This window comes from Parasteatoda tepidariorum, chromosome 10 (genome assembly GCF_982258835.1).
Source record: "Parasteatoda tepidariorum strain Cologne lab strain chromosome 10, Ptep-v5.0, whole genome shotgun sequence".
In the NCBI taxonomy this organism is placed as follows: domain Eukaryota; kingdom Metazoa; phylum Arthropoda; class Arachnida; order Araneae; family Theridiidae; genus Parasteatoda; species Parasteatoda tepidariorum.
Window position 1 is genome coordinate 49200289 of NC_141764.1, and position 27691 is coordinate 49227979.

General features: G+C 25.7%; 2 protein-coding genes across 2 annotated transcripts in view; one reads left to right on the plus strand and one right to left on the minus strand.

Annotated features, from left to right (window-relative positions):
* LOC107450508 (uncharacterized) overlaps window positions 1-4965 on the plus strand; it is a 27848-nt gene extending 22883 nt beyond the window's left edge. The window contains exons 16-17 of the mRNA XM_087154170.1: window positions 935-1053; window positions 4668-4965. Coding sequence (XP_087010296.1) covers window positions 935-1053; window positions 4668-4925 — 377 coding nt within the window. The 3' untranslated portion in view covers window positions 4926-4965. The remainder of the gene's footprint in view (window positions 1-934; window positions 1054-4667) is intronic.
* Pus10 (Pseudouridine synthase 10) lies at window positions 4950-27384 on the minus strand. The gene is made up of 15 exons (XM_087154172.1): window positions 26961-27384; window positions 24775-24945; window positions 22021-22107; window positions 20549-20583; window positions 18698-18868; window positions 15926-15968; window positions 15773-15846; window positions 15305-15516; window positions 14348-14404; window positions 12938-13014; window positions 11456-11511; window positions 10199-10360; window positions 8872-8970; window positions 7352-7451; window positions 4950-5053 (listed from the first exon to the last, which is right to left on the minus strand). Exons 1-15 carry the CDS (start codon window positions 27087-27089, stop codon window positions 4988-4990), a joined length of 1539 nt encoding a protein of 512 aa, XP_087010298.1. The 5' UTR covers window positions 27090-27384; the 3' UTR covers window positions 4950-4987.
* Between the last annotated feature and the right edge of the window lie 307 nt (window positions 27385-27691).

Sequence of the window (27691 nt, forward strand, 5' to 3'; positions counted from 1 at the left end):
CCTTTTAAAATTTCATGTTAGGAATTGTACAAATGTTGCCTAAAAGTAAAGAAGTTAGTTATTTGCTGTTTTTTTTGGGGGGGGGGGGACTGGTATGTTAAATCCTAAATAAAACTGACTTTCATATTTTTAGGGGGTGGGATCTTTTGTAAAAATTGAGATTAAGAAAATTTACATCTTTTTTTAAAAGAAATCTTACCTCCAGAAGGAAAAAGGGTGTCCAAAATCAGTAAAAATTAATACTTATGTAATATGAATTTTAGTAGTTCAAGGCAGAAATTTTTAAAAAATTATTATTTAATATCAATATCATATTTTAATTATTGTTAATCATTATCTGTGATGCTCAAGCCTAAAATGACAAACTTTTAGATTTCATCTAAAAGCACAAAATTGACAGAGCAAGTTATTTTTAAAATTATAATCCCATAATACATTTTAAAAGGTAAAAACTCTATGTAATGAAAAAGTATTATGATAATTTAATTTATAAATAAAAAAAAGATTAATAAAATAAACCGCATTATCTATAATTTCCAAACATTTTTAATACATACATACAAACAAACTGCTTTAAATCTATCTTGTTTTTTTTTTTCTTCATACTTTTGGCTATAATTAAACATAAAGACGAGTCCTTTAAAGAAATTTTGGTTCCTATCATAAAAATTTTATGTTTGTATAAAAATTAAAATTATTTGTGTAGTGAAACCTCTAAAACTAAAAACTAGTGGTGCGACAGCCCGTAGAGGGCCAAGGCCATTAGAACATCCAGAAGTGTCACGTTTAGATTAAAACTCATTTTACTTACATCCAATTCTTGGAATATAATTTAAAAACAATAGTAATTAAAAGTGTAATCATTGTTATCATTTAAGACATACAACAATTTATTAGATGTATGAATTGCAAGAAATAATGTTTGTCTTTTCAGATAACCCTGACGTCTATAGTATTATTCGATGTTTAATCGACGTCTTTACTCTTATGATGAAAGAAAAATCTTTAAAAGATATCTTGTACTCCTCTAGTTGTTTAACCAACACAATAATGGTAAGCGATTGTTCACATTTGTGTCAAAAATAATATAAGTTTAATAAAACCTAAAATTTTATGAATATTATTTTTACTGTGAGTTGCTTTTAAAATTAACAATTTATGTATGTTATTATATTAATTTATGTATATTAATTGAAGCAGTATTAAATAATAAAAAAAACAACTAATGTAGAGATTTAGTAATTATTTTATTAGATTTCAAAGTAATTGTTATCAAGTATTCTGGAAATGTATTTTTTTTTAAAATCTAGAATCTAAGTATTACATTATTGTTAAATATTTTTCAAATGCCTTTTAACATAAAATATAATAATAATAATTAGGCTTGTTTTTTTAATCCATGCATAGAGTAATCTTAATAAAATTAGAAACAATTTGCTTAAGAGTGAATTGAAGCATCAGGAAAACCGTTTCAAAATTGCCCTTTGAAACTTGGAAATTTTTCTGATGTTTAACATAAATTAACATTTATCTTCTTGTTTAAATATCATATATTTTTAGAAATAAAATTTTCAGCATACTTTACAATAAACTGTTTATCATCTCAACAAATTAAAATCATTAAATTTCTTTTAATTGTTCTTCCTCCAATTTTAATTGATACTGCTTGAATTTAATTTTAGTTACCATTGATTCAAAGCAAGTTTCTCAGAATTAGTAACTTTACAATTTTAGAATATATTTATGACCTAAAGGGACTAAGAACGCACTATTCAAGGATTTCTGTAGCAAATTTATAATTTTTCTAAATTTTTGTAACACTTTATATATACAGTCAAACCCCGCTATAGTGAACCTTCAAGGGACCGAAATTTTGGTTCACTATAACCGGGAGTTCACTATATCTGTTACGCGGGCAATTTAGCTAATTGTTCCCAAATTCCTCCCTTTTATTACACGTTATTCAAATAAATGACTGAAAAATATTATGTACAGTACAGAACCTGTTATCCGGAAATCAGAAAACCGGAACGAAATTCGATAAATTTTCCCGCCATTTTAAAAAAAAATTTTTATTCCTCATAAGATTTTAGGATTTTTCTTTCTATTTTGAAAGATGTTTACCTTACCATCATTTTGGAAATAATCATTAGTGTATTATTTCATCGTTTTTTCTTCTTTTTAAGATTATTTCCAATATATATATATATATTTTTAGTTAGGTTTAATAATAAAAAAACGGCTTTTTGTAGCGATTCAGAAAACCGGAAAAATCAGTTATCCGGAATAGCGATGGTCCCGATCGTTCCGGATAATCGGTTCCCTACTGTAGTAGCAAAAAAAATTTTATTTTTTATTACTCTTCGTCCTGCACACACACAAAAAAAAAAATAGTTATCTTTAGCTGATGAGCAATCCTCAACATCAGATATGGAAACACTTCCCGACTCTCAGATAATTTTTCCTGAATTTCTGTTAGTCCAATTTTTAAACTTGTCTAACCTGCCATTCGAACACATAAAAGTAATCTTAAAATTGCCTAGCAAATTCATCGACATTTGTCCAGATACTGGAAGATTGCTGCTTCTTTGAATGCTGAACCACTTCAGTAATGCTTCTTCAATATCCTTGTGATCTGCTTTTCTCCACTTTTTTCTGCCATTTAAATTTTTTTCATGAGCAGAAATTGTTAATTGCCTATTTTTCCACATGTTACGAACTGTAGATTTGGATAGTTTATATTCTCTGCAAATATCAGCTTGATTACATCCATTTTAAATTTTCTGATTATGCCCATTTTATCATCAATGAAGAACATTTTACGTTTACTGCTCACCATAGTTAAATTTGACACACTTATTTGCAGGCTTTTTTTTAACTGCATTGAGAGCAAAAAGGAGTTGAAATGAGGGCCTTATCAACACATATTAGTGTTTAACTCTTTGACCAATAATGAATAGTTACTCATTCCCTCTGACAAAAAATGCTTATTGATCCCAGTGACACCTTACAGGTGCATCATCTGCCTGGGTTGGAAACATCTACTTGATTTGTTTAGGAATGGGAAAGTAAGGTAAAAGAAGCAAACAAGAAAAAATGCTTATCGCTACCTTCCCCAATATAGATGGCTTTAAAAATCGGTATATGTACTTATTTTGAAGTAGAAATTTCGAAATTATTACAAAAAAATGAAGAAAAAAATCAGTCGCAGACAGAAAAAGTTCATTATATCCAACTTCATCACTTTTTTGGTTCACTATATCCACACAAAATAACATTATACGGGTATAGCAAGGCACGGGACCGAACACTTCGTTCACTATATCCGGGAGTTCACTATAGTGGGGTTTGACTGTATATAGAAAATATATATATATATATATTTTTACTTATTATTTCCCCCCCCCCTTTTTTTTTATCTGACTATATATAATTTTTCTTTGTTTTATCTTCATTTTAAACTTATCTAATGAGTTCTGTTTACTTGCAGCTTAAGCGCAACAAATGAAACTTATTGTTTTTCTTAACTTTCTTCGTGTTTTCTTGTATTTATTTATTTATATATATATATATATTTGTAATATTGGCAAATTTTTTTTTCTGTCTTTCTAATACTCATTTCTTTCTCAAAATCTGAAGAAAAAACCTTGTCTTATAATTTGAATAAGAAGTAGTCAACGAGCAATGATTATTTTTTACTCAAATTTAAAAGTGTACAATTTACTGTGTGTCCACAGTAAATTATAGATGTATTTTGATTCACTACACTTATTACTTCATGCAACTATAAACCTACTTTACCCACAGATATGTTTTTTTTTCCATTTATTGTCCCTATTTATATTTTTAGCCTCATCTATCAAACAATTACTTTGATTTTTTTTTTTTACCAAGAGTCCATATTAATATTTACCTTTTGCACTCCACCTATATGATAGGATTAAAAATTTTAAATTTTTGTATCTTAATATTTCCTAACCACATAATTTTATTGTTATTAGTTGTTACAATGTAATATTGCAGCCATATATATTTTAAATAAGTGCCTACACTAATTTAAATTAACACTAATTTAACATTTTAAAGTGCCCAGAGTGCAAAAAGTTAAGTTTCATACCGCATGATCAATTTGATTATTTGGGCCATTAAACTAAATATTTAATCAATCTTTACTTCATATTATAAATATTATACGCTAAAATCAATTTAATCAAATCTATCTCCTAGAATGATGGAATTTTAGAAATAGTTGAATATCCTGTTGATTGGAAATAAGTGTTTTGTAATAATAAAGTTTATGCAACCAGTTACAAAAGTCAGTGAAATTTAATAAAAATCAGTCTTAAAAAGCCTGGGAAATTTTTTTCTCTCCATTTGTGGCCACCTTATCTTCATTGAAAATAACAAAACTTAAAATACTTTAATAATTTCTTTCAAAATACCAGTGACAATATTTGTAAATCTAGTGGATGTCTACAATGCCTGAATATTTTCAAGATCTCCACTGCACACTACACCCAATTTTTTCTACTATTGTAATATACAGGTTGCGGGGATTGTTATTACAAATTTTTGTATAGAAAATGAAATTGTAGGGTAAAAGTACTATAATGTTTAAATGAAGATAAATAACATGAAATTTATTCTATAATTTCTTTCCACTGCAGGATCTCGTGAAAAAGACCACTAAACCATCTTTGTTAGTAAATGTTTTCCTGGACATTTGTTGTGTTTCATCATACCTTGATTCTGAAGTGTTTTTCATGTTTTCATCAGTTTTGATGAGTTTACAAAAACAATGTCTTTCAATATGCGAAGAAGCAGATAAGAAAGACTATATAATGCTGATGAAACTGGGTATCAACAGCATTCAAAATGATGTTGTGGATATAGAATCATTGAAAGATAAGTTTTGCCAATTGTAAATAATGTATTTTTCTAAGAATAAATTGCATTTAAAAAATATATATTTCTTTATTTTTTTAAATTATACAAATAAATAATTCCTCTTAAAGTCGGAAGATGATTCTGGAGGCCAATCTAGATGAATGCTCTGGAAAAAAAAATAATTTACAATTATTATAAAAAATAGAGCTGCCACATTTTATACTGTAATACTATTAATTTCAGGTTACGACATATTCTTCTATTTATAGGTGTGTATTTTTCTCATACTTTCAAACCTCAATATCACAGAATTGAAGGAACACTAAAAAATTTCGTGATAGCGAATATTTTTAACAATTTCATCATCTGATTTTATGCTTTGCTGATGTTGTAAATTTTAATATTTCTAATTCTTTTCAATTTCCAGTTAAGAATCGGTTTCTTTTGATAACATTAAATTTGCACTTTCTTTTCAATCTTACAAACGAATATTTTTATCTACTTCTTTAGGGATGGATGATTCATGCAACTTTTATTTAAATATTGCATTCTCTTTCGTATTAAGACTATAAAATGGTTCAAGGCATGAATTTCAAAGTCTTCAAAAATTAGGAGGAAAAAAATTTTTTTTGGTGATCAAAAATATTTAATCAATTCAAGGGTCATCCAAAAATATATTGGGATAAGTTAAGTTCCTTTTTAATAATCAGTGTAACTAATGTGTCAGAAATTCAGAATTTTGTTGTGATAAGAACAAATTTTTCTTGAACTTCACAATATTGGAGTTCGAATATAGAAGTGGAATGCAGGCCTCGAAAAAACTCAGAAATTTTACCCGTCCCCAAGGAAGGCTTGTCCAACAATGTACCTGTCCTCCTTTGAAACTAGCCCGTAGCTTCTAAATAAATAAAAATATAATTTTCTCTTATTTATTACAAACATTTATATAAATTGAACAATGAATTAGTAGTTACTAGGATTACATTATACAGAAATACTAGGTTACTAATAATAACCTAGTATTTCTTTTATGAAATAATTTAAATTACAATGGTCAAGTTAACTGGAATGTCAATTTATCCGAGGGTACTGCGTTTCTTAAATGAATCAAATATGATGTTTGCCAGTTCCACTTGTAAGATAACAAAAATTGAAAATGTATCACTAACATTGACGGGAAAATGGTCGTCCGCGCGGACGTCGGATTCGAGAAATTCGTTGTCCGCGGTGAATTTGTGACTGCAGAGGACGGGCTGTTTTTCGAGCCCTGGTAGTATGTATTTATTTTTCAGCAGTAGTATATTACAAATTTGATGGCCAAACTTTATTTATTCTTTTAAAAAAATTATCAACAAGTTATTTCAACTCATTAGAAGCAAACAGTATATCAATTTTCTCTTATAATATAAATGTAGATATTTGTGGATTAAATTGTCAGATTTTCACTAGCCTGTGTGCTTCAGTAAAAGTGTTTTTTGAAGAATAAAAATTAAAATGCATGGTAATAATTGCTAAAATATTAGTTATGTGTTTACATATTCTTAAACAAATAGTTTAAAAGGATGATTAAAGTAAATTAGAATTATTTAAAACAGGGTTAGCATTTTGTTTAGAAAAACCTATTTCTTCACTAGAAGAAAGTGAGAAAAATTGGACGATATGGAAGAAATTAAGAATGATAAAGTAAAAATTTTTTTGGCAACTATATTTAATGAATAGCTGCTTTAAATTCTAACACACATAAAATTGAATATGGTATAAGAAATAGAAATTTTTTTCAAAGAAAATAATCATTTTTATATCTATTTTAGTATTACATATAATTTTAAAATCTATATAACCTATTATGATAATTTATTTTGAATTTCAATTTACGTTATCCATATTTTACTAAATAAATGTGTGCACCTCAATCTAAATAAGTTATGCACACTTATTTTTAGTTTGCCGAATATTCTGTTAAAAGTCTAATTATCTAAAAAATTACAAAAATATAATACTTTATAAAACATTAGATAAATGTTAATTTTAAATTTATTACTTATTTCATTTTTTTCAACTGCTTAACATTTTTTTTAATTCCAAAATATTTTTTTTTAATTGTTAATAGTAATTTTATTTCCATTTAGTTTTCTTCTTATCAAAACAAATTTAGAACCGTTGAATTCTATATATAATTTGTAATAAAACATAATGTATAATTTTATTAAAATATTTTTAAAAAAATTTCTTAAATAGAAATTCCTCAATAATTTAATTAGAATAGAATAATTTAAAATTCCACAAATTGAAATATTAAAGTTTTTCTCAAATCAATGTATAAAATCAAAGTTATTTAGAATAGTAACGAAGAATATTACATTATGTGAATCTACGCGGAGAAATGCAGTGTAATGACATTTGAGAAAAATTCTGTTCATGGCATTTTTTAATACATCAGTCAATTAAATAATTGTCCACTTACCTCTACATCAAGCTCCAAAATGTCTGCTTCAGTTTCTAATAGAGTTCCAAGACTAGGAGTTGTTCTACCAAAATCACTGTGAACAAATTCTTTCACATATCTTATATTTAATTAAGTAAACACTAGAAAATTTTAAACGAATATTTTGAATAAGTTAAAATGTCTAAGCTTTGTATTTTAATACTTCATTAGAATGACTAAGAACTATTTCATGCAAAGAGTAAAGAATGTTAAGTATAATCATGCTAATTATATCTGGATAGTTTTGTTTGTAAGGAATAATACAGTGTTTATTCATATACATTGCATTTAAAAATGTAAATTTTTTTTTTGCAAAAATATTTTGGAAATTATTAATATATTGAGTACTATAAAATTTGCTAAGTTAATCATACAAGATAACAATTGAAGCTTGAACAGCTTTAAATACCTGAATCAATAACAGTCAGGATTGCAGTGTTTTTTAAACTTTCTTGTGAAGTCACCATGTTACATGACTATGTTACACCCTATAAAGCCAATGCAATAAACAAACTTTGACAGAAATTTATGAGGGAAGTTTTAAATCCTTCTCATTCAATTGTCCATATCTGTTCTGTTCTCATGCAACTTTCATAATCATATCTTTGAAGACTCGAAAAAGCACTCGAAAAGCATCTTATATTTAATTAAGTAAACACTAGAAAATTTTAAACGAATATTTTGAATAAGTTAAAATGTCTAAGCTTTGTATTTTAATACTTCATTAGAATGACTAAGAACTATTTCATGCAAAGAGTAAAGAATGTTAAGTATAATCATGCTAATTATATCTGGATAGTTTTGTTTGTAAGGAATAATACAGTGTTTATTCATATACATTGCATTTAAAAATGTAAATTTTTTTTTTGCAAAAATATTTTGGAAATTATTAATATATTGAGTACTATAAAATTTGCTAAGTTAATCATACAAGATAACAATTGAAGCTTGAACAGCTTTAAATACCTGAATCAATAACAGTCAGGATTGCAGTGTTTTTTAAACTTTCTTGTGAAGTCACCATGTTACATGACTATGTTACACCCTATAAAGCCAATGCAATAAACAAACTTTGACAGAAATTTATGAGGGAAGTTTTAAATCCTTCTCATTCAATTGTCCATATCTGTTCTGTTCTCATGCAACTTTCATAATCATATCTTTGAAGACTCGAAAAAGCACTGTAAAAACATTGATTTCATACAGAGGATGATGCCAAAGTATTCTTAAGTAACATCCGATTTTTTTTATGAGCATTGTGTTGTTAGGCTAATATCAAAATGGGACTAATACCTATACAATTGTAAAAAATTCGTTTGAGATTCATTAAATAAATTGTATGAAAGAACCTTTGACTCATTACTTTTTGACTTTACATTATAATTGGATGTGATGTAGTCAAAATCTAAGCTTACTTTAAATAAAATAGTCATAAAGGCATACAGCATACCAAATCTACTGTTTAAAAAAGAAGAAGCACATTATAAGTATTAGGATACGTTCCAGCTTGTGTTTCAAGGCGCAATAACAAATGATGATCATCAATGATTTTACCTTTTATGGTATGTATCAGCCTCTCTCTTATACTCAGAGTTCGCCTAAAATTTAAAGATTAAAATATTATTTAATAATAGTTTTAAAATTCCAGTTACATATTTTCAAAAACTATGACTACAGAGAAAGATTTGAGTTATAGTAAAATAAAATTAGGTAATTTTTATTTACACAGCCTTCAAAATGATATATGTATATATATTATTGACTATATATATTGTGACTATTTATATTTATATATAAAAACAGAATCCTATATTCTCAAGTACAGTGGAACCTGTCTAAATTGACCACCCTCGGGACCAAGTCAAATGGTCACTATATAGAGGTGGTCACTTTATGAAGAGTCTTTAAAAAGGAGTTTTTAAATAAAACTTGCAGAAAATGGTCACCTTACTCAGATTCTCACTTTACCCAGGTGGTCACTTTTACAGGTTCCACTGTATTTAAAAAGTACCATAAATGTAATCAAAATTACTAAATTTTTAAATCAAATTTTGAAAGAGGCTAGTTTTCCTAAACAAACATTTCTAAATGCTTTATTTTATCATTTAGTTAATAGATATAATTAATTACAATACAATTAAGATATAATTGCCCATTACAAAGTATAAGATAGTTTAAAAATTTAGTGTCATCTTTTATTTCCTTACATATACAATATACATAAATCTTAATATACGGTAGAAGTTAAAAGCTACCTTTTTCTTTTGCATATAAAAGCAATACTAATTTATTTATTTTTTTTATGCATTGACAACAGATAGAATAATAACAATGAAAAAAAATACACGTTTAGTTTGGTTTTAAAATGTCTAGAAATTTGCAAAGATCTTTATTATTTTAGATCTTTAATTTTGCTAAAAAGATAAATATGTGAACAAGGCCATAACATTAGGAACCATTCATTTTTTAATATGAAAATAATGGTTGCTTGTGAAATTTGAATGGTAAGATGAATTTCTTTCTCCGAAATATTTATGGGAAAACAGGATTTTCTGCCTGACAAACAGAAAAAGCAGGATTTTCTACCATATGATGATTACGACAAAAGTATCCAAACAAAAAAGCATATTAAAATAGTTTTTTGAAGTATTCTACATCAGTTGCTTGAAAAATGTGATTGCTAACATTAGATTAAACTTGCACATAATATACATAATGAGTTACCCAATGCTTGACCAACAAAACCTTAACTAGATTAAGATGACATGTTTAACACAATACTTAATTAAATGACAGAATTCAAGAAAATGCAATAGTGTTATTTACCTATGTAATACACGTATGGGGGTTTTTTGATTAAGTTTTACATCTTCCAGTCCTTCTAAATGATCAATATCCTCTTGTTTAAGTGTTTTCTTCACAACGCATAGAGCAGAATATGTTTTTCGTTTCTCTTCCTCTCCTTCTTTCAAAATAGAAGTATCTTCCCTGAGGAATCCATAAAAGAAAAATATAATGCAGATTTAGCATAAATGAATGACGTTTTTAAGTATTTATAAATTTCAAACTCATGTCATATTAGAGTCTTGATAATTTAAGTCTCAATTGCTCAAACAAACAAACAAAAAGAGTGGAATGAACTTATTAACAAATTAAATGTTTGTTAAGTAACCAAAGTGCCACACACATCAAACATTTGTAACTGAGATTTTTTATTTTTCTTTAATTTAGTGCATTAATAATTTAATATACTTAATAGTTTTGAAAAGAAAAGCATTTGTAATATGACAATGTATTTGTGCTATCCTAACCATGTAAAGCTTGTAAGGATAATTAGGGTTGTAGGAACTTAAATAAAATCACAACAGAAATTATATTTGTATTTGAAATTATGTAATATATTTGTGCTATCCAAACCATGTAAAGCTTGTAAGGATAATTAGGGTTGTAGGAACTTAAATAAAATCACAACAGAAATTATATTTGTATCATTGTTAATAATAAATACTATGATCCTCTCGCAAATGTTATCCAGAATGTAGGTCAATTATATGTTGTTATAATTGACCTATGATAATTAAGGTCGCAGGAACTTGGATAAAATCATCACAGAAATCATATTTGTATCATTGTGTGAAGGAATAATACTATGATCCTTTCGCAAATGTTATCCAGAATATAGGTCAATTTTTTTTCTTCAAAAATTTATTTTTTTAATAACACAGGATAATCCATACTGACTGCCCTTAAGGTACATTTTTAAAACTAATCAAAAAAAAAAAAAAAAAAAAAAAGCTTTGTGCATTAAAAACCACAAAATAACTTTGATATTTGAAGAAAAAAATTAAATCTGACCAATCACTATTAAGGTTAATAAGAGCTAAGGAAGGATTAAAATTTCCTAAAACCAATTTATGATGATGCGTAAAGACAGTTTCTAATGATAGACAAGGGCATTCCAGTCCCACTTCAAGAATAAACTGATAGTTTTGTATGATTTTAAACCCTCCATTGATCTTATTGGTGGTAATTTTACAAACATTACATAAAAATTTTAAATACAAATAGTAAAAATTTCCTTACTTGGAAATAACTTGTAAGTTTTTGACTGCTATGAGATCAGTGTTTTGATTGACATCCTGTAAATGAAAATTAAAAATTAGATGCATGTCAGCATTTAAAAAAAAATTATTGCAACATTTATTCCATGTTTCTAGGAGGAGCAAATCAAGTATTATGTGTTTTGTACTTTTAAACTACATAAATCCTTTAATTGCATTACAAAAGATAACCTATAATTATTCAGTTTTCAGTCCTTTTTTTGTTTATATTTTTAATTATTCAGTTAACTTAAAATTTCTATTAATTGTAGGGCTGAATATTAATTTCAAGTTAAAATTAATTATTAACTTAAAAATAAATAAATAAACTCATGAATAAATGTGAATTTGTAAAAATTAGTATGAAAAAATAATTTTTAAAAAAATCTTCTTATATTAAACAAACAAAAAAATCTATATAAAATTTTTTATTCTAAATAAGAAAAAAGTCATGTTGACAAAAATATTTGATATGTATCTAAAGTTAAAGGAAATATGTAGAGATAATGATAATACCAGTGATTTGATATAGTGCAGATAATTTTTATGGTTAAAATTCTCTGTGAAACTTTTGTTTATCAATCTGTGACATTAATTATGATTTTCACAGAAAGAATTGCAATTAATCTCATATTAATACAAGTTTAATTCAAATCTAATTTAAAAGCTAATTGAAAGATACGGTAGATATTTTATAATAAAAAAAAGAAACTAAAATTCCACTTATTTTCAAAAAATTGTGTAGAAATCTTTAGTGCAATTAAAAAGAAGTACCGATAATTAAACAGTCTTAATATGTTTTAAATATCACTGAGAAATCTCATTATTTTTTCTCGAAGGTGTTTAATATGGGCTTGTAAGAGACTTTCTTCATTTAAAACTTTATTCTACAAATAAAATAAACATACTAGAAGTTGAATTTATATTTATTATCCAAGAAAAAACATATGATCATTTAAATTAATTACATTAATCATACATCATTTAAATTAATTACATCATGAACTATGATAAAACAATTATATCGTGAAATATAACTATATTAAATGATAATATCGTTTTAAATCATATAATTATATAAAATATTAAATGATATAGTTATATTCAATATGAATAAAATTATATTAAATAATACATTAAAAATGTTAAGTTTTTTTCAATACTATAGAACAAAAATATCAATACCATAGAACAGTAATATCAATAACAACTGATACTATCAAAAAAAAGTATTTATAATAGACAGTATTGATATATTTTCAATGTCACTGAATAATCATTATCACTAATCAATTATCATTATTTTTCAATCAATCATTATTTTTCAATTAATCATTTTTTTTTTTCAAATGTTCTTTAGTATCAGATTTTACAAGGTTTTTTTATTTAAAAGCTTTATTAGGCAAATATTACTTACAGTTGCAGAAAAAATATGATCAAGATTGATATAATTAAATATGCTTACATCTTCTATTGCTTTTATTTCATCACTTGAAAATAATACATTTCTAGGATTTATCAGTTCTAAAATAAATGGCCGACCTAAGTAAACAAAAAAAGTATATATAATTTCATTTAATAGAATTTAATTTTATATTCAAGTATTATTAACAGCAAAAGGCAACTAAAAATCATATCAAATTTAGGAAAAGTGAATCAGGCAATTTGGCAACAAACATTGTTTTACTTTAGGTGCAGTAAAAAGAACAATGTATAAAACTTAGAAATAGTTTAAGTTAAAAAGAAATAATTAACAAAAGTGTAATTTACTTACGCTGCACGGGCATTTCATAAAAATAAATGAAAAATCAGTTCATAAATGTAGAAAGAAATTTAACGAATTCCAGTGCAGATGATACAACAGTAAGAGGATGTTAACAAAATACTTGGAATGGAACCATGGTGGGCATCTAAAACACATTATTCTTCGAAAACAAATCTTTCTTTTTCAGTTTGACTAAAAATTGAACCAAGTCTAAAATTCATTCCTATTTGAAAACTAAATGCTTTTACATTTATTGTGTTCACATATAATTAAAACTAATCACTCAGGATAACCCTTTCAAAATTGCCCGATTCAAGATCATACCTTTTAATATGTTTTTATAACCATGCTTCTCGCATTAAGCAGTTGACTTTGATAAGTCATAAATACCAAAAAACATGTGATGTCCTTTCAGGAAAAAGACTATTACTATATTGATGTTGATGGAATTAAAAAATTTTACGTTTTTAAAGTTTTACCTTTAAATATAAAGTTGCCATAAGAAAGTCAAGTTTAACTCATATCATTATATTGTTTCTGCGCTACAACATAGTTAACAAAATAACATTAAAAAGAGTTCAACTATTTTTAACTAAGTTGAGTAATTTTCTTCAATTTCAGAAACATTATGACTTATAAAATCTTTTAAAAAAGACAAAGAACATTATGTTAAAACTATTAAAGCAGTTTCTTCGTAAATAATAAACATTATCTAACAAGAAACGTGTTCATACAAACAGACAAGGGCAAGATTTATCCATTATATTGCATTGAACAACTAAATATTTTAAACAATCAAATTTAATATATTGTAAGAAAATCAAAACATTTATTTTATTCATTCACAAAAAAATAATAATCATTTAAATAAAATTACTTAGATTTAAATTAATATTTTAAGAAACTTATACAGATGTGTAACACTATTCTTCTTTCATTCAAAGTTTTAAATAATAGTTATTTTATTTAAAGATCCCATTCATTTATGTTAAAGAAAAATCAAATATATTTTCAATAAAATTAAGAAGTAATTTTACATTGTTAATAACTAGATTGATTAGAAAATAATTTTGAAGTAAGCAAATAAATAAAATTATTTGCATAACATACCATTCCCAAGCATTTTCACATCAACATCTTCTCTGCCAGATGCAGAAAAAACTATTTCTGAAAGAGAAATGTCTACATTAGTTAATATTTGCAATGTAATTAAAAAAAAAAAAAAAAAAAAAAGATTTTACAAAAATCTATAAATTTCAACAATACACAAGCAAAGAAAAGAATCATAATCAGTATTTTATACACAAAATTCTAAAATTCACACAGTATCTCACAGTATTGTATAATAGCACAAACTTTATTTAAAAAATAAAAATTACAATACATGCAAACAATTACAAAATTATTCATTGTTAATCATAAATATTCAAAACTATAGTTTCAGTTTTGAAAAGTTACATATTAATGTTGAAAATGTTACCTCAATTTTCAACTTGACTGAATGTATTAATTTGAAACCAACTGTTCTTAAAATACAATTCTACAAGAACATTTTTCTTGAAATTACTAACGTAATATTTTTGTTATATTAAAATGAAGTAAAATTTGTGAGTCTGATGTTGCGTATTGATGCAAATTCTTGCAAATAAAAAATTGTTCTTACAAATTGCTATTATTTAAAAAGGAATGGGAACTTTAGGGAACATTAAACTTTATTCGTTCAAAATGTATAAATAGTTCTGACATATAAAACTTTTTTAAAGATCAGCAGCAGCTATTTTTTAAAATAAATAACACAAAGAAGTACTTTTAACTATAATTGGTGAACTCAAATAAACTTTCTTTATAGATTGCAAAAAATAAAAGTTGCCACAATAGTTTAAAAAAATATTAATTACTGCATTTTATAATTGGAGAAATCAAACTTATACATATAAAAATCTATACAATTATATCTAACAATCAGTGAACTCAAATTCACTTAAATTTTATATAATAATTGGTTGATTAATTAAAACAATTCAAGATATAAGAGTTATGAAAATTAGTAAACAAATTACATCTTACTATCAGCCTGAATATGTTTCTCAACAATGTCAGTAATCAGTTCACTAACAGAAGATTCCATGTGACGTTCACCATCAACAATCCAAGGAGTTTGGCTGAGTACTCGAGAATATTTATTATACCTTCCTCCAAGGTACAGGGGTGCATGAGTGCAACGTATTTCACTGAATGTCAAGCTTTTATCAGGTGCTGAGGGGGGTAAAGTGTACAATCTGGAAAACATCAAAGATAATAAATAAAACAAGTATCTCTATATTGTATAAAACAAGTATCTAAAATTTGTATACTAATAATTCAAAATTTTTTAGACCATTAGTAAATGAAATAAAAGATAGTAAATAATTATAAAAAATAATAATTTTTTACAAGGAAAATACTTGACAAATACAATCTTTAAACAATGTTTTTTAATGGAGAGTAATTTATTTTTTTATTTACTTCATTTGTTATGATATTATGTACACTCACTTTTTTATAGTTGAAGATAATTTGTCAATTGCTTTTAACACAGCTGTTCTATTGTAAACATTTTCTTTTGGAACCTAGAAATATGAACATTCTATTTTAAAATATAATAACTTATATAAAAAAAACTGTACAAGTAGATATATAAAATTTTACCCTTTTCTTCGCATTTGGAAAAGCTTCAGGGCATTTTTCAAACCTATAAAAATATATGTTTAACATTTATTTTAAATTTTATAATATAATTAGACAAAAAATATTAATTATTTTTAAAAATATAATAATATATTACAATGACATGGTGGAACAATTTCTATTTTTTTTTTTTTTTTAAATTTTATTCCTGTATTTTTAATATTTTTCAGTCAAAAAATACAGTTAAACTTTTGTAAATAACAACATTTTTGAAAACCTAAAAAAAAATAACACATAATACAAAAAATACTTAAGTTTTATAAAATGAAATGCTTTCAATTACTCAAAAAATTTATATAAAATATTCAATATTGAATGGCTTTCACATGATATTATATGAATTTAGAATGTAAAGATATAACATTTGACAAATATTTGGGGAATGAAATTAAAAGCTTATCAGACTAACTCTTTTGCATGGCATGCTTAGTAGTTTAGCATTTACTATGCCAATGTGCAACATGATTTTCATAACACAATCAAACAATGACTCTTATTGCAAAAATTAGACTTAATCTAACACGTAAAGGATGAAAATTAACTAAAATAAGATAAATAAAAATTATGCACAAAATAATTGTTAAAGATATACACTAAATAATTCTAATTACATACAGCATTTGGTTAATTTTTCATTTAATTATTTAGTTTCTTTATACCTGCAACCATATAACCAAAATTATTCTTAAATTAATCAACAAAAAAATTTCATTTTTAGTTTTAAAAAAATTTGGACAATTCAGGAAATTTTCACATTGCAAATCCAAACAGTAGCATTTACAGAAAAGGATTGTCTTCTTTCACTTAAACAATTCTACCTCTTTTTCTTTTCTTTTTTCTTCATTTTTATTGCATGTAATTTCATTAAATTTCAAGAAGTTCAAGAAGAACATTAAATTTCAAGAGATGCTTGATCATCTGAAATAATGGCGAGATGAAGAAAACACCTGACCACCAAAACACCAAAGGGAAAAATAGATTTTTCCATCAATAAGAATAACATAATCTTTCCTCTTTTGCTTAATTTTAAGCTTTCCATAAATTTTTAGAAAACATTTAAAAAGAAAAAAAAGACATGAGAGGAGAAATAATTTGCAAACAATGCAATAATACGAAGTATCGACTACTGTGCTAAGATTTTCTACCAACAAAAGTATATGAACCTTATAATCACAAAAATGGTCTTAAAAATGAAGATTTTTAAATATATATTGGTAAAGAAGATAGTCCAAAATTCTTATTTAGTACGATACAAAGACACTATGAATATCAGAAAACTTTTTTTTTTGTTCTTTTAAATATTATAATAAATCTAAACCTTATTGTAGAAAGCATTATCACAGATTAATTAACAGATTGATTGATACATCAAACAGGCACGAGATCTAGCATTTTTAATGAAAAATATTTAGTATTAACTAATAAGAGTATTATTATTAAATAATACTCTTATATAAGAGCAAATACATAGTGATTAATATGTGTTATATTTCTTCTGTTTCAAATTAACATAAAAATATTTTGAAATTTTCTTAATTCCTTGATTTTTTTAAAGCACTTTTTTTACTAGATTTTCATTCATCTCAGAAATTTAAGCCAAATTTTTGCATTAGCAAATTAAAAACCCTTATCTAAATATGCAAAAATACAGCATTTTTAAGTTTAAAAAAAAATTACAATAAATTTATATGCTGAATGCACAAATATGGACTGGTACAATATATTTGCATTGTTTCAAACTAAATATCCACAAAAAAGAAATAGAATACCACTTGAATAAAATTAAATTTCACAAACCATCCTGAGCCAAAAATAAGAATTGCCCCAGTTAACAGAATAAAAACTAATTGTAAGTTATGCCAAATAAAAAGGAATGTAACAATTAAAAATTATTCAACAATATATAATATTGTTCTTAAAAATTAATTTTCAATTATACACCACATTGCATAAAACATTAGATATGTATCTTAAAAAAACATATTTTGTAACATTTTTTGGAAAAGCAAATACATTAAAAACCTAACTATGAGAAATGCCTGGATAATCACAAGACATTGGATACGTGAAAGTCCCAGAAATTGAGCACCAAAATCTCCATTTTTAATATTAAATTATTTTCTGGAAAAATACTGTGCCTTAAAAGAAAAATATTGCAATCCCCACTTTTAAAAACTCAATTATGATAAAAGGGAAAAACTATAATAGTTTTCTATGAAAATTACTAAGGTTGCATATATATAAAAAAAAAAAAAAAAATTACAATATAGTGTCCGGTACAAATTATTAAAGTTGTCAATAACAAAATAAAGACTAAAATTACAAAATGAAAGGAAATCACAAGAGAGAAACATAAAAAAAATAGCACCATATTCTTTTAGTTTAAGTTTCATAATAACGTTTGCTTGAAAAACTGCAACACCATAATAAAAATATCAATAAAAAAAGATATACTGGAACCGCTTATTAAAAAAAATATTAAAGATAATGTGAAAATAAACAGAAATACTAGAATAGTCAATATAAAACAAATTTAAAGAAATTTGTTTCATATATTTCTAAAAGTTTCGGTTCCTCAATCATTCTGGTTAGTTGAATTCTGAATAATCGGAATTTTACTGAAAAATTTGTAAAACAAACTAAATAGCGTAAATAATAAATTTTGTTAAAACACAACGTCATGCATAACATTTTATTGTAATAAAACAGTAAAAAATAAAATAAATATCTTACAAAATTTGACATTCTGTAACAGTCTGTGGATAAGAAGCAGATAAAAAGATTTGGAATTCACTAAATGGCGTAAATTCCCTTTCAGTCATCTCCCCATACATAGAACCAATAACCCACTTGCAGATATCTTTAACTGTAGGAATGTCATTTGAACCAAATGTGAAACAATCTCTGCAATGAAAAATGACATAGTTATTTTACTATTCACAAATTAAAATTCCAGTTCCATACAAAATTAAAGAGAGAGCTTAAAATATGATCAATACCAAAAAAAGTAGGAGTCAATTAGTTTCAAAACCTTAATTTAGACAACAAAATTACTGAAGGACCTCAAATATTTTAAACAATTGGGACTGAATTTACTTTATATTAAAGAGGCAAAGTTATTTGCTAATCTATTTTCATCAATTGACTCTAAAAATCAAGGCTTTTCTTTAATAACAGAACAACATACAGTTCATATTTAATTTTATAATTGCATTTAATAAATATTGTTTTGTAAAATAGAAATACAGACATTAAGTTTCAAAATTCCTTCAACATTGCCTACCACTCCTTCCTTCTTTTTAAAATGAGCTGTTTAAACAAAGCAGCATCTAATTTTGAATCATTCGCATATTTTTTTGATTTTCATAGCCGATTCCATAAATTTATATTGCTTTGTAATTTTTTTGCCGAATTCTATTTATACTGCTTTTCTTTTTTTCTTTTGTTTCTTCTTTTTTTTTCTTTTTTTTTTGCACATATAACATAACACACTTCCTTTTAGTAGAAATGAAATACCATGATGAAGAAATTAAACTAGACAGGTAATAGCAAAAAGGCATATGAAACATTGAAAACTACAACCTTCATATTTATTTAGCAATCAATCAATTTAACCAAAACATGCCATTTAACCAAACTAAAACATGCTATTCACATAAAATAATCAATTCAAAGTAATCATGCAGTACAAAGAGCATTTCTTATTTTGAAGACCTCAGGTTGAAAAAAACATTAGAAATATAAGGTAGCATTTCATTGAAATAGATAAAAAAATAATATGTGTGTGAATAAAATGAAAAGAAACACTTCAGAATTGATGGTTAAGAGAAGTATTCAGGTAAAAGACATTTGAATACTCAAAGTTCTACTGCGCTTATTGCTATTATATAAATAAGATAAACATTATTTATAATGTAAAAGAACTTTTGAAAATGAATGAAGTTAATGAAAAGTACCAAAGCATTTAATTACTTTATGTTATTATCAATTGTTTAGTCATTATCATAAGTTTATCATAAAATGCACAATTCTAATAAAAAATATGAATTTAAAAATTTAAAAAAATTTTCATACTTTTTGTAAAGGAGAAATTTGGGTCCATACAAAAACCTTCACAAAATTCTTTCTGTAATGTCATTAATCAACAATGATTTTGTAAATAATATTCAATGAACTTATTAATTATTTAAATTTAGAAAAAGTCTTTTCTATTAATCAATTTGAATTTGTATTAAAAATTTATGTTTGTATTTTAAATTCAAATGTTCACTTTTCACAAAAACAGGACATTAATTTTACACATCCATAAAAATGAAACCATGATTTAAAGAACTCAATTTAATGCTAATTTTAGATTCACAAAATTATTAGTAGATTTTTCAAAAATTTACAAAAACAAAAGCTCTCACAAAAAAAAAATTTAACCAGTTTTTTCCCTTGGTACATAGCTATAGTTTTATTCTAATAATATCATTTAACATCTAAATTATTTTCAGCCAAACAACTAATATCATTTCCATTAAAATAAAGTTTTTTCCAAGCACTTATTCTCAATAAATTTACAAAGTAAAAAATATTACTTACCCTATTTTTTCTTGTAAATACAAAAGGAATAGTTTCTAAAATAAAATAAAAGAATGAAATATAAGGTGATTTCAAAAGAATGCAAATATATTATTGTAAATACTGTAAAAAAAATGACAGAAAATAAAGAACAGCTTTAAGACATGCAAGATTATATATTACAATTAGGAAAATTTATAAATAATATGTAATTAAATTAAAACATTTATCATGATATAACAAAGAATCTGTTCACAAATGCACATTCAAAACTTTCAGATACCCATAAAGATATTCATAGTTATAAAAAAAATGGATCACAATGAAATATTTAGCCCCTAGAAAATAATAACATAATAATACAGTAAGTTTTTAAAAAAATATTTCAAGAATATTGTTTCCTGATTTCAATTTACTTGAGTTCTTGATAGAAATGTTTATTTCTAGAATTAAGATAGTATTTTTAATACAGCATCATATAAATGAACGATAAAAATGGCAGATTATTTTTAATTCATATTCCTGGCATTAAAAGTAAAACAGACTTCTTAATCCATTAAGAATAGCTTTTGAGTGAATCAAAGGCTTATTTAGATTTTTATTTTAAAGGAAATTTTGCGTGTTCTAAAATTTGAACTAAATATCATAAGTTTAAATATTCCTTTAACAGGATCGCTAAATTTCAATGCTTGGCTTTTCACATAAAATTATTAAATTCAAATGAAAAATATGTTGTTTAATTTTGCTTTTTAAAGAAATTAAATGCATGTTATTTTTACAAGTCCTCTGTTTTAAGTTGTAAAAACGCTTTCTTTTACAATTTGTTATATTACTGGAAAAGAGGGTTACATAAATACTCTCTACGCAGTATAAAACAAAGGAATAAGTTTAATTTCTTAGCTAAATAATACTCTATGCTTGTTTGGAAAATGATTATAAAATTTGGTAGATAAAAATTATTTATAAAGTTTGAATTAAAAGAGTTCTTATATTCTATTTAAACTAAAAGCTTTTAGTACAAAGTATATTTGCCATGATATAGTTCAACCTAAATTCAACCAGAACACTAAATTCCATTAAACCATCTGATTTCATGTAACACCTCAATATTGTTATTGTAAATATTTTAATTAAGAAATAAAAACTAATATACCAAAAAAAAATTTATTTGATCCAACATTTATATGAGTAAAAACAGATATGGTATTGTTGATTCCAATTAAAATAAAACTATTAAAAAAACTAGCCATTATTTATAAAAGTTGACTTGAATTTCAATCAGAATTCAGTCATTTGACAGAAGTCTCATAGGATAGATGACGATTGATGTAAATTATTACATTTTAGAATAAAATATTAAATATAATAATATAATAAAAATTCATAATAAAATTTTCTATTTAGTCTCACACCACAATAATAAACGGCATAATTATGGGGGGAAACAAAATTACGTTCTTGTACAGAATATTTAATAAGACATATAATCTTACATCCCTAAGATCAATAATAGCAGGAAGTGATATCTGTAGCACAAAATTCTGGAATTTGTGCTTGCTTTCATTAACAGCAGCTTCAACCTACAAAACACAAATTTTAAAAAAATATTATAAATTTAACAAGAGAAAAAATATTCCTATATTTAAAGATGATGACTTTCAGATTTAATTATTGCTTCAAGATGTTGATTAAGAAATTCCTTACAGTTAAACAATTTAATAATAAAGAAATAAAGACTGTTTTCTTACCACAACAATTTTTCAGTTACAGGGTTATATTAATTCTCACAGTCTCTTCTGTGATTAAGCTATAACCAAATTACTTTAAATTTAATATTAATTATGAAGAAGCAGGGCTTGAAATTAACAGTATTCGGTTGATCTGAGAGCACTAAAATTTAACTCTGATCACCACAAAATAATTAGTAGTTCCCCAGATCAACAATCAGGTGTAAAGGAATGGTATGCTGCATTTGTTGCTTGGTTTTCAGGTAACATTTTGGCATATGTTATTAACACAAAACGAAACATATTTCATCATAATTGTGACCATTTTACAAACTTTGTAGCATTATTTTTTAAGTTCACTTTATTAAAAATCACTTAATTTCAATTTAAAAAAAAGTTTAATAGATATATATATATAAACAGATTAGCAAAAATGTGCATGGATTAGATATATCCTTTAGTAACTGCCCCCATAGAGCAGTGACTAAATTTTCTTAATTTCTATCCCTGAATATATATATATTTGTGAAAATTTAGTATTGCTTAAAAAAAATTTTAAAAAAACTACATATGTATATAAAAAGTACAATACTATAAAAAACATACACATATTGCGCAAGGAATTGCTTATAAGACAGCTTGCAGATTAATTCCATTTATTAATTCAATGTAAATTATACAGCCAGCCAGCATAGAAATTATGGAATTTACTAAACAGATTAATATTAAGGTTAAAAATTAGATTTACAAAAAGTTTGAAAAAAATTTTTAACTTATTTACTAATAAAATTTATTGAACTTATTATGATTAAGAAATTATTATTTTGATATTGTGTTAACTTTTACTTTTGAATTAATGGTTGAAAAAATAATAGAAATACAGAATACATAGATAAAATTACATCAATCACAGAGATATTTTGCGATTTTCAGTATTTTTTAAGATAGTAATTATACTTTGAGTCTGTTCATCAGATAATAATTTGGATAAATTGAAAATTATGTTTAGGTGACAATTTAAAGACTTCTGTGAAATGCTGCATCTCAGTTTGGTACAGACTAAATTCGTCTTAGAAAATAATCTTTCCACAGATGATGTAGAGGAAGGAACAATCACACATAAAGTTAAGTCTCATTAAATTAGGAAAATCATTCCGCACTGTAGCTTTTCTTTCCATAATTGATATTAAATCTGATGGTGTAATTTTGTGTCCCATACACACTTTAGCTTCATCTTTTTCATTTTTCCTAATCAACAACTTGGCTGCTTCAAATTTTTCTATATCAAAGGTTAATTTTGATTCTTGCATTTCTAATTCAAATTTAATAAGTTCTTCTTTTGCTGATATTTCTTGAATAAATGGTGCAGACTCTGTTGTTTTGTCATTGAAAAAAAAAATTATTTTCGTGAAGATGCGTTTTTTTTTTTTTTTTTTCAAAGTTTGTAGAAATACTGATTCTTTATTTTTTTTATTTTGTGAAAGTACCAATTTTTTTTTTAATTTTGTGAAAGTACCGATTTTTTTTTTTTTTTTTTTTTTTTTGTGAAGGTATTGAAAAACGGTACCAAAATCGACCTGGATTAAGCCCTGTGTATATATATGTGGGAGTTAGTGCAGCATTAGATGAAATAATGACGATAATTTAACAAACATAACAATTTAATAGAAATAAAAGGATGGAACGATATAACAGTGACATGTTTGGTGACAGCTGCCTTCTCGCAGTGGTCTCCGGAATGCATGTGACATGTGACTAAGATCTAGATTGTTCTATGGTATAAAGTAAGAGTTAATTATAAATTCGGGAGTTTCCCTTCGGGACTTCCCCTTCTGGTCTGGCTGGCGCCTCTCAATGTCAAGAGGATGATGCAACTTCCTTTAATATTACAAGATGGTGAATGACGTAATGTTCGCAGTTATTACACTATAATACTATAACAACAGCTCCAAACTCCACATATATATATATATATATATATATATATATATAGCAAATTAAACACTAAAATATTTATAAACCCTTATTTATTTATAAAATGTATTTAAACCTATTAGCCTTTGGACAAAATTATACTGAAATTTCCTAGCCATGCACTACGTTCCCATTGCATAATATGAGGGGAGGGGAATTTTCCAGTGGAAAAACCTGCTGTTGAAATTCCAGGGACAAAAATAAGTTTAATGCTCAAAAGGTTAATCATGTTCAATTAATCGAATAAAGTAACAAACAAAAATTTAGAAGAATATCTCAATCTCATAGCTGGTATTCTGGGAAATCTGATAATACCCTCACAATTAAGAATGACAAAGCTTTCTAGGTCACCACCAGCAAACTCTTGAGTAGACCAATCAGAACCCTTGAAGTGGACAGAAAACTTTTCAAATTTGTACTAAATGTGCTTTAGCACAAGCTGAAGACTATTAGACAAGGTCTACACAAGTGTAACCTTGAGGAATTAACCACAACAACTCACATAAACAAACACTGGTTTTGGTTGACCAAATTAACAATTCTTACCCTTGAAACCATGTTATCTACATCTTGTAAAACTCCTAAACATGCAGCGCATGGGGTAACCAAGGCACGTTTGTGTTCTGGACTAAGGCTAACATTTCCCAAGGATTGCAAATCTATGGATTCTTCATGTAGTAAGGAAGTATCAGTTTCTTCTAAGTATTTCTTAATTGTCTGCAATATATTAAAATTATTATAATTTATACAAAAGCAGATTGAAATGTTAATAATTTTCACTGACTTAAGCATCTTTCTATTAACAACTAAATGTGATAAAAGTGCAAACATAGAAATACAAATAAATTAAAAAATAAAATTATTAAAATGATACAATTTCAGTAGTTGTATCATTCCATACAATGATGCTATTTCAGTAGCTGTAATTTTGAAAAAATATTTGATAGTTTGAACGTATAACTAATACAGTTGCACTAAAGATTAAAAGTTATAGAGATTAAATTATAAAATAACAGTTTACATGCTTGAAGAAAATGTTCAACTGTTATAGTTACATTAAGTTTTCATAAAAAAATTAAAAAAAGTTTGAGATGTAAATTTAGGAAACAGTATGAAGTAATAAATTGTTAATTATTTTTTTATCCTTAGACTAACTTACATTCTGATTTGATTAAGCAAAAAATAATTATAAGAACAATACAGAAAATTTTTTATAAGAAATAATTCTAAGAGATACAATATAATCTAGAATAAAATTACATGCTTTGAAACAAATTGGATAAATTTGCAGCAATCTTCCAAAAATAATTCCTTGTAACCCTAGGATTCCAGGAAGGATTGTAAAGATTCCAAAAGTTAAGACTTCCTTTTAGCAGCAAGTTTTGTAACAAAACATCACCGGCCAACAACATAGTCCAACAATATAGGCCATGTAGGAATGCGAAGTAATTTCGACCCTAGTTCTGGGCAGTGCCTAACTATCACTTTTCTCTCTAAACTTTAACACCATAACAAATGAAAAGACTTTCAGCCACTGCAAATTTAATGTGCACATTTTTAGGTATACACGCTGGTGAAAAAAAGCCCACATTAAAAAAAAAAAATTTTAAATTTATGATGTGCACAACATTACTTTAATTATGGTTGAAATCAGAAATAAGTTTTTGCACACTTATTTTTGTATTTTTATTTAAAAGATACAATATTTATAGTTTTGATCTAGAATTATTTCAATTTTTAGAAACTTTAAAAATTCTTGTCTAGAAGCAAATTTACCAAAACTTTTTTAAGAACCATTTTATTTTGGTATTCAGTTTAGTTTAGAGGATAGTTATGAGGAATTAGAATAGATTTAAGACAATTTTTTAAAAACATCTAGGGATCTGCAATTAGAAGGCAACCATAATCAAGAATTGGTCCTAAGGACTGGGAAGACTTCTGTATCATGATCTGTAGCAGAATAGTCACCAAGTCTTGACAACTTCCCGGCAGCAGCGCTCAAGAAACTAAAAGGGACCAACTCAAAGGTTATAGCTCGTAGGCACCCCCGGGCAAACATCTATATGTCTTGTTGTTTTTCAATTTGTCATTCAAAAACAATTTGGCGCCTTGGCGATTGCAGTTGGCATGGCAGATACAGAAATATCCCCCAAAGTTCTATCAATAGAACATAGAGAAGGGGAATGAAAACTCTGTTTTCATTTTACCTATTTTTCTATACAGATTATCTAACTTTTAAAATGTAGAGGTATTATAAACATTTTTTAAAAAAACTACTTTTTAAATCATTTTATGTAATTTTTTTGGTGCAAGAGCAATAATTTGGCTGTAACACATAAATGGTTATCAAAACAACAATAAACCGATTTTAGCATAACTTCATTGAATTATTTTAAAATTATTTAACATTTCTTTTATTTTTTTTGAAGTTTATTCATTTCAAATTTTACATCCTCTGAATTCATGAAACTTCTTTAACTTGGCTGCAAATAGTTTTGTGATAAGAAATCTTATTAAAATATTTTAGCAATGAAAATAATACACACGCCAGGCATCACAAATTGCATTGCACATGAACTATTGAAAAACAAAATCGACGAGTTGAAAATGAAAAGAAAAATTTAATAAAAGAAAACAATTGAAGAAATTTGAAAAATTTTGATACAAGTAATTAAAATTTAAAAATATAATAGTACAAGGTTATGTTAATATAATTGTGACAGACTGCATACTTCTTCGACATTGTTCTTTAAATAACTACTATAGTGTTTGACACCGAAAAATCGTAACAAACACCTTCGACAAACATCGGACCCATCTAATATATCTCTAATACTTCTATACATCAAATGTTTAACCATTTCATAAAATGAAAATTTTATTATTTTAAAAAATTAATCAAATCTCCTTAACAATGTACAAGTTCGTATGAAATCAGGTTCAAATCAATGCATGCAACAGAGCAAATTGTAAACAAAAAAATTCAAAACAAAGCGGAAATTGGGCGAATGTATTGGAACTAATCAATATCTTTTCAACACAAGTTCAAACGGAATCTGTTCGAATAAGATTAAAATTCCTACTACATACTCTATAAAATATGCCATGAATGTAAGTTTCAGTTTATTCAGTTTAATCAGTGGTAATTTAGAACACATCGCTTATTTTAGAGTTAGTTGAGATGTACCAAAACTTGTTTTTAGAGTCATAATAATGAAAAAGGAATAGCGGGGCCTCCCTGGCCGAGCGGTATCGCCGGTCCAAACGCTCTGTTAAGCGTGGAGGTAGCGGGTTCGAATCCCGCCGTAACCCTGGATGTATTCTTTGTGATGTCTTTCTCTGAATTGTTTTATCTGTATTTTCTACTTGACAATGACTTATAAGCCTATATATTGAGCACACAAGTCAGCAAATTTATGTAATTTCAATAAAATAAAAAAAAGGAATAGCCGAGAAATTAAAA

Bases quoted from the DNA above. Each gene is read 5' to 3' on its own strand.
- Pus10 (XM_087154172.1), bottom strand. From the start codon at position 27,089: ATGGTTAAACATTTGATGTATAGAAGTATTAGAGATATATTAGATGGG. The intron at 18,869-20,548 runs GTAAGTAATATT...TTTTCATTGCAG, and splicing joins TATTTACAAGAAAAAATAGG to AGATTGTTTCACATTTGGTT. The intron at 15,847-15,925 runs GTAAAATTTTAT...TCATATTTCTAG, and splicing joins TTCCAAATGCGAAGAAAAGG to GTTCCAAAAGAAAATGTTTA.